The sequence below is a fragment of the Cucurbita pepo genome, chromosome LG19 (assembly GCF_002806865.2).
Source record: "Cucurbita pepo subsp. pepo cultivar mu-cu-16 chromosome LG19, ASM280686v2, whole genome shotgun sequence".
NCBI classification, from domain to species: Eukaryota; Viridiplantae; Streptophyta; class Magnoliopsida; order Cucurbitales; family Cucurbitaceae; genus Cucurbita; species Cucurbita pepo.
Genome location: NC_036656.1, coordinates 5,431,136 through 5,439,852, shown reverse-complemented (window position 1 = coordinate 5,439,852; position 8,717 = coordinate 5,431,136). Strand labels below are relative to the sequence as shown.

The 8,717-nt window shown below is 34.5% G+C and overlaps 1 protein-coding gene across 1 annotated transcript; it reads left to right on the top strand.

The window, feature by feature from the left end:
- Positions 1 to 4,165: 4,165 nt before the first annotated feature.
- On the top strand, positions 4,166 to 7,195 carry LOC111780980 (growth-regulating factor 1-like; the record flags this gene model as incomplete). The annotated part of the gene is given in 4 exon segments (XM_023661362.1): positions 4,166 to 4,568; positions 4,931 to 5,155; positions 5,486 to 5,855; positions 6,214 to 7,195. Coding segments are annotated over 4 exon segments (1,710 nt in total). The 3' UTR covers positions 6,929 to 7,195.
- Positions 7,196 to 8,717: the final 1,522 nt, after the last annotated feature.

Sequence of the window (8,717 nt, the reverse complement as noted above, 5' to 3'; positions counted from 1 at the left end):
AAAAAAAAAAAAAAAAAAAAAAAAAAAAAAAAAAAAAAAAAAAAAAAAAAAAAAAAAAAAAAAATCATTAATATTCTAAACATTTATGTTATTATTTAAAGCATCAAGATTTTATTGGTGGGTTAAAAGATTCTCGTATTGACCTCACTTTAATAATTTTTGTATTTATATTTCAAAATAATATAAAGAAAATGAAAGTCAAAAGTTTATTTAAAAAAATAAATAAAAATCAAAGAAAACCGAGAGGATTATGGGCCTTCTTAAGGCCCACAATTCAAGGTTTCGTACAGCCCAAGTTCAATTATTGGGCCGATCTCGGCCCAACTAAAACCGAGAGGATTTAATGGGCCCAGCCCATTAAAGAACCGAGGAGCTAAGGGCAAGGCTAAAAGCTAAGGCATCAATCCCTTTCTTGCCATACTAAAAATGAGGTTAAAGACAGATCCATCACTTTTAGGAACCCTAATTCTTCTTTAATATAAGAATTTTTTTTTTTTTTTTTAATGATAAGGTCACGTGGCCACGTGACTTCGAAATACCCAAGCTTCTCTCTCAAACTCTTTTTTTAAACAAATGTTTATTATATTAAGTTTAATTCAATGAAATTAAAAAATTGTCGATTATTTGTAATTTATTTACACATTCTTTTCAAGCTTTTCATAGAACAATCATTATATTACAAAAAAAAGGGAAAATTATTTATTTAATTGTACCTCATGTGTTGAATAAAATATGAACAATAATATAGTTGATGAAGAGATGACAAATTCATAAATTTGTATTATGTTAGATAAAAAAATATTTAATTTTGAAGCCCTAGATCTATAATTCATAAATTAATTAAAATTTGAGATCTCTAAAAAGTAGTAAGAATATCTCATACACATCATTATATGATAAAGTAATATAAAGTTTTTAGTAGTTGAAATAAATAATATGAAAAGCTATAGTCAAATTAAGTGGACCAAACATGACCTATATTCACACCCTTGCTAAATGCCTCATTCAACTTAATTTATTTATTTATTTACATGCCCCTATTTAATATTTTATTTTATTTAGGCTAAAATATTGGTGTGTTTTGATTAAATCGAGTAAATTAATGGTACATAAATAAATCGATATCACATCTAAATGAAAGCTATTCTCATTAAATATTTGAAATCACTGTAAAAACTCTATGATTAAATATATTTTACAAAGCGAGAAGGTATTAATATGATAAAGAACGTGGAAGGTAAATGGAAAGGTAAAACTTACCCATTATAAGTCTACAAAACTTACCTTTAAATTTTACAGCCATCACTTTTTCAGTAATTACCGGGTTAAAAAGGAGACAGAAAAGTTTTGCATTGGATTATTGTAGTACATCCACCAGTGTGTTAGGCTCATAATTAGGCCTACCATTATGCACAAATCACAATGGCAACTCCTTATCTTTCTGATAATATTGTTAAAACCCTATTCCATATATTTAATGACATAATTTAATTTGAAGCTACCCCTAGGGGCTCACATATCTATACTTACTAAAAACATATACATATTATCCAATTAATCTTATGAACAAGAAAAAACAATAATTAAAACTTGAATGTCGGAGTGTTTATATAGTAATTATAACTTTGTATTATATCCTAAAAGGGAATTAGATGTGTTTCCCCCACCCCACCTCTAAAAGCTACCATATCCTAATGTTTTTTTGGAAATAATATATATATTTTTTAATGTTTGAAAACTCTTTATTTAGCATGTAGTAAATCGAAATAATTTCTTTTTTTTGTAAAGTTGGTTCATAAATTAAAATATAAAAAAAAAATTAAAATTAGGGTGAGTGATTAAAAATATTTGTTTGGGAAATATAATTATGATGGTGTGTTCAGAGTAGCCGAAATTAATAATGTTTGGTATCTATTTTATTTATTTGGTCAAAATAATGTTTTGCATCTGAAATGTCTATTTTGGAGTACTATAAATAAATAGATGGCTATGTCAAATGAGTGCACATGTCCTCCTAATTTAATATATCAACTACTCAGAATAAATAAATTATTTTCATTTTCATTATATATATATATATATATATATATATATCACAAAAATTCAACATGATTGATCGATCATAATCTAATGCAATTATATTATTTGACAATAAAATTATAAATTTAAGAGATAAATCCGAACTCTAAAAATAATATAAACATAACTCAATTAGTTAAAATATGTCACCTAATTAATTTACGTGTTAGACAAGGCGATTCCGCCATCTATTTCATTTTCTATCTTTTAAAAAATTTTCACATAATTTTTTTCTGTTTATTATTTTAAAGTTTTCTTTTTTCAATATAATCTTTATTAAATATGGTAAACATAAATGGTGCAGTTAATAAATTATCATTAAAGCTTTAAAATTAAATAATTAATATTTTTTTAATATGGATTAAAAATTGATTTTAAATTGAAATGAAGAAATTAATGTAAGTTTTTGTAGAAGTAGTTGAAATTTTGGTTTGGTTTGTCATTTATTTTGAATTAATAAAGAATGATGGTTTGATAGAGTCAAAGTTATTTATAATGACCACACCCACTCTTTTACTGGTCAATGGATCTCAATAATTGTTGTACTTTAACAACTGCACATATTAAATTTTAATTTCGAGTAAAAAACAACCATTTGTTCACCCATATATTTGTAGCATTCTTACATCTATTTCCATGATTAGAAATATTATGATAATATAACTCTTTTATACTATGTTTTCCTTCTGATAATAAATATTTATAGGAAAATTCTTAAAATAGCAGCGGTTCAAGTTTAGTTAATATATCTGATTATCTAAAGTTGTCGTACTAATGGTTTTGTATTGATATTGAAATCTATTCTCGTGCAAAATTTTCCTATTAAGAGATTTTGATAAAGTTAAAATATCTCGGCTCGGAATTACATCCACACATTTATAAAAAAAAATTAAAAAATTAAAAAAGAAAGGAACAAAAATGAAACAAATTTCCATATATACTTTGGTTCACGTGAAGAGGGGAATTATTTGATTCAAAAGCACCATCATTTCCCTCATATTGCAAAAGCAAAAGATATATATTTTTGGAAACTACAAGTTCCAATTACAAATTTTCAAACTTGGATTGAGTTTCAAACACACTTAGAATGAAAAAGCTTGAACCTTTGAAAATGAAATAAATTGGAGAGAAGAGAGAGAGAGAGGGCGGAGGGAGGCGGTGGTTGGGGGAGAAAGCTTGGTGGCAAGCAAGCGCCAAGCAGTGGCAGGGGTGGAAGGAATATCTCAAAGGGACAGCGGGCCCAACATCAGGGGTGGTGGTATGGTCACGTGGCAATGCATCAATCTTGTAACGTTCATGCAACCACACGCCACCCGGCTGTGCCCCAAGTGGTGACAGACAAGACCCATCGTCAAACCTTTGCAACCCAAATTTAACAACTTTCTCATCATCATCTCACCCACTTGTTTGATTTCTTTGAAAAGATTGTGTTTTTCTTTTGGGGGAATTTGGGTTTTCAACTTATTAGGCGTTTAACAAACCAGATTCTGATCTTCATATCAACTCAACTGCTACTCTTCATACATCTTTTGACCAGGATTGATTTTGAGTATCCCTGGCCTGGCCTTACCTTCAAGCTACCCACTCTGCTTTTTGTGTTGGATCAATCTTTCTTGAGTTAAATCACTAACTAAGCGCCCAACAATGGAATGAAAGGAGGGGTTTTTTCTTTTCCTTTTTTTTTTTTTTCTCTCTTTTTTCATGTGGGTGTCCGGGGGATTCATTTGGTTGTGTTCATTTAATTTGTGTTATGAAAAAGAAAATTTTGTTGGGAAGAAGGGAAAAAAAGGGATAAATTTGTGGTAGCCTGTCTGCGAAGCTCGAGTGTTTTTGGTACTCCTACCTTTGTCTGTTCCCAACTTTCAACTCTCTCAATTTCTCTCTCTCTCTCTCTCTCTGCAATTATTTTCAGCCCTTTAAAAATCAGTTCCTTATTCACAGTACACTAAACCCAACCCAACCCAACCCAACCTCAAGATGCGCCTCTGTCTCCCTCTTTTCCATCTTCTTCAACCTTCTCCTCTTTGCCCATCTTTTTTTATGAACTAATGCTTACAAGAGCTTTTGTAGATTGGTGGTTTTCTCTAGAATGGACTTTGGGGTAGTGGGGTTGGATAGTTTTGTGGATTCTAGCGATGCCCCTTCTCCTTACCCTGAAACTAAGCTCAAATCTCTTGGATCTGCTTTCTCTAAGCAGGATAGATCTGGGTTTGTTGATGATGATGACTGGAGCAACTCCAAGATTCCCAAAACTGATACCACTCTCTCCGCTTCTAAGACAATGCCGCTTCATCAAGGCTTCCCTTTGCTGAGATCTAATGCTTTGCTCTCTACTGATGGCCGCCAAAAGGAACACATGCTTAGCTTCTCTTCACTCAAATCTGACACTTCCTTGCAGACTAAAGACTCTGAGCTGATTGCAAGGAGTCTCCAAACCTCCATTTACCCTTACCATCAACACAAATCTTCACCCTACTCTAGAAATACAGGTAATGAATGATGCCTCTACTTCTTTCTCTGTTTTTCTTTTGTTCCCCATTTCTTGAGTTCTGGTTGAGTGGATTGCCATTCCCTTTTATTGATAAGTTTACATTACATGAGAAGGTGGGGCTTGCTCATATAGCTTTCTCCCCTAATTTCATTTTTGGACTTGTTGGGGATAGCTCTAGTTTTACTGATTCATTTCTAGGATCCCTGTGGTTTTGGTGAAAGTTTTCAGGTCTTAGACTACAAACCTAAAAACTGTTGAAGAATCTGAAGAGGGTCCACAATATATTTACCAACTTGCACTATTGTTTATAGAAACATCAGCTCAGCAGTGAGTTGAAGGTTTTGTTGGTTTGGTGTGCAGGATGTGTTTCTGGAAGCTATAGTGGTAGCATGCATGGGGCTGTAGCTGGGATTAGAGCACCATTTACACAATCTCAATGGATTGAGCTTGAACATCAGGCATTGATCTACAAATACCTCTCTTCAAATGTGCCTGTTCCTTCTAATTTGCTCATTCCCCTCAAGAAATCTCTATATCCCTATGGCTTGACCTGCTCTTCTGCCGGATCCTTGCCTCCAAACACAAGTAAGCTTCTTATTTCTGTTTAACATGTAAATCAATTACTATGTTGCTTTTCACAACTTATCTTTCTTATTGTTTATTCATATGCATATGGATATGCCTGCATTTTCGAAAATGTGTATTAGAATATGAAAAAAATCTGGAAGTTCTGTTGTGTTTTTGTTCATCATCACTTGTTATCTTAGTATAATTGGTAGAATATATGCTGGTTTTGCGGGCAGAGTATATATATATATGCTTCATGCTTTTCCCTTTATCTGAGTTGTCTTTTGTCTCTTTATCTCTCTCACATTCTCTATATCTTTGGTGTCTTTCTTCATCAATGTACTGTAGGGTGGGGTTCTTTTCATTTGGGTTTCTCTGGCAACACTGATCCTGAACCGGGAAGATGTCGTCGAACCGATGGAAAGAAATGGCGGTGCTCTAGAGATGCCGTTGCTGATCAGAAGTATTGTGAAAGGCATATAAACAGGGGCCGCCATCGTTCAAGAAAGCCTGTGGAAGGCCAGACTGGCCATTCCGTCCCTGGGACCACGAATCCAACAGCCATGGTGGCAACGATGACTACATCGTTGTCATCAACGGTGATGCCCAGCGGCGGTGCATCCAACAATAACCTCCCTATCATTCAACACCAACACCAGCTCAAGAGTTTGCACCCCGGTGCTGCTTCCAATCCTGGTGTTGACGCCCCCGTCAATAGGTAACGTTTCTTCACTCCACACAACAAGAGCTTTGTTTCTGTGTGTTTGATCTTGATTAGAATGATGATTAGAATGATTAGAACAAACTTAAAATTCAAACTCTTAACTTCCTTTTACTCTGCTTTAAGGTTAATGGTAGACCCCATGGCTTCATCTTTGCTTTAGTGATAGTGACTTATCATCTTAGTTGAAGCTTAGGATTCCTTTTCCAGGAAGATATCATCATATTGCTATCATTTTCAGTTACTTTGAATACAATAGTTGTGTTGAAAGCATTTGTGGATTAAAATTGTATCCCTATTACTGGGCCTTTGGCCATCATCAACTCAGTTTTGCATACTTTATGTGCATTTCTAGGTTGCTAAACAAAGAAACTGTGTGTAGCAGAATCCAGGAGCCTGGGGGCCTCTCAATGATCTCTTCCACCGTCAACCTCATGTCATCTAGTGATAAATCTGGTGCAAAACATGAGATTTCATTAGGAGAATCCACACAATCTGAATTTGGACTTGTTTCCACTGATTCCCTTCTAAATCCTTCACAAAGGGGCTCGTATGCCAATCCCAAGAACTTCGACTCGTTCCTAATCTTCAACGACCAGGAAACTCAAGACCAAGACCAACATCCACTTAGACAATTCTGTGAAGACTGGCCCAAGGATCAGTCGAGTCGTTCGGTCATGACCTGGCCGGAAGAATTTAAGTCGGATTGGACACAGCTGTCCATGTCGATACCAATGTCTAATTTCTCGTCATCGTCATCGTCACCAACCCAGGAGAAGCTAGTTCAATCCCCACTCAGGTTGTCAAAGGAGGAGGTTGAGCCAATGGAGATGAATTTAGGGGTAAGCAGGAATGATGGTGAGGTAGCTCAAAAGCAAATGTCTTGGGGAGGTTCAATGGGGGGTCCTTTAGGAGAGGCATTGACCAACGCCAACAGCTGTGTGAAGGGAAGTAAAGTGCCACCATCACTGAACCTGTTGGCTGAAGGATGGGATGGTGGTCAGCTCGGATCATCGCCTACCGGTGTGTTGCAAAAGGCGACGTTCTGTTCCCTGTCGAACAGCAGTTGAGAGAAAAAGACAGATTGGTAAAGAAGGAATGCAAAAAATGGTGAACAGGAAAAGATTGAGAAAAATGGGAGTAAGTATGGATTGAAGTCGGGACCTTTTTCTTTTTAATTTTGTTCCATTTGCTTTGCCGCCAGCTCACTCTAATATATATATATTTTTTTTTACCTCTTTTTTCCAACTGATTTCTTTGTTTGTTTGATTTTCAAAAGTATATTGACTTGTGCTTAATTATAACTCCAATAGGGAATTCACTGTTGTTTTCTTCCCCTTCATGTGGGTTTGTTGGTAATCTACAGTTTTGTGAATTTGAATCATAATTGCTCATGCTATTACGGATGTGCTATCCGCCTCATGCTTGTGTGGCCATCGAGATGGGCCATACCATCGCAGTCAAACACTTTCCATCACCCGCTAGCGCCATGCCATGCCATACCATCACACCAGGCCTGCCTCGACGTCCAAGCCACTAGGGCCTTACACGACATTGCGTAGCATCTTACGCTAAAACCCATGACCTCTCAGCTGCCACTAACTAATTCCCCTTCAAACATTCAACCAAACAGCCGCCAACCCATGAATGATTCTTAGCCTAATTCTTTGAATAATTGTCCCGAAAGCGATCCCTTGCCCCCACCTTGGTTTCAACGTAATATATTATTTTATATCATAATCTTTCCATTAATGCCCCCACCTACTATTAACCTGGACACTCTTTCCTTTTACTTAGATATGTATTTTATAATTTAATCCATTAATAATCAAATTGGAAAACAATGCTTCAAACATTAGGTTTCCAATTAAGCCCCTTTTTTTATTTTTTAATCAACCCTATTATATTCCTAATTTAATGGCAACGCTTTGTATTTAAGAAAGTTTTCTCCATTTTCGTCTTATAATAATATTAAGCATAGTCAAACCTTAATCCCTTCAAATTATTTTATTTTATTTTATTTTATTTTATTTTTATAAACATAAATTGACTAATTCTCATTAGTATTTAATTTTTCAATTGAACCAAGTTTGAAAAATCATTAATTCAAAATAGAAAATGTCATTTTTTTTTAAAATTATCTATTAATTTTTTTAGAAACTCTTCATCTTCACCCTACAAAAAAAAAAAAAAAAAAAAAAAAAAAAAAAANGAACCAAATTATTGTTGATTATTAGTTAATGTAAGTAAAGATGTACCTTAAAATCCAAGAAAAGAAGCCATTTTAGTGCAAGAATAGTAGAAAGTTGAGCAATTAAGCGAAGTTAAATATCAATTACTATAAATAAAACAAACATTTCAATAATTTGACAAAAAATAGGATGAAAAAAAAAACATATATTACTAAAATAAAATAAAATGAACATTAATAGTTTATCTCTTTGGGATGGCAGAAAAGTGATTCAGTTATTGAAAAGGAACAAAATTGGACGCCCCATTACTTAGAATATTAATTATAAAGACATCATCTCAGAACCCACTTCTTATCCAAAGCTTTGTTGTTCCTCCTTATAAGAACTATATGTGAGGCTTCTCTGAGTGCCCCAATTGCATTATGAGCCACAAAAAACTGTATTCTAAAGGAAACGTTCCCTTTTCATGGGAGGAAAAGCCTGGCATTTCCAAGAAAATCTGCTTCCAAGATGTTCAACCTCATGAAGATTCTGAATTTGATGACCTGGGTAAGATTCCTCCGCCGCCGCCGTGCCGGGTGCAGCCATGCTCTCTTAGAAACGCCTCCACCAAGGGAAGCCGGTGCGAGGAGGACCCTTTTCTTGAGGCGTATAAGGAGTGTACCAA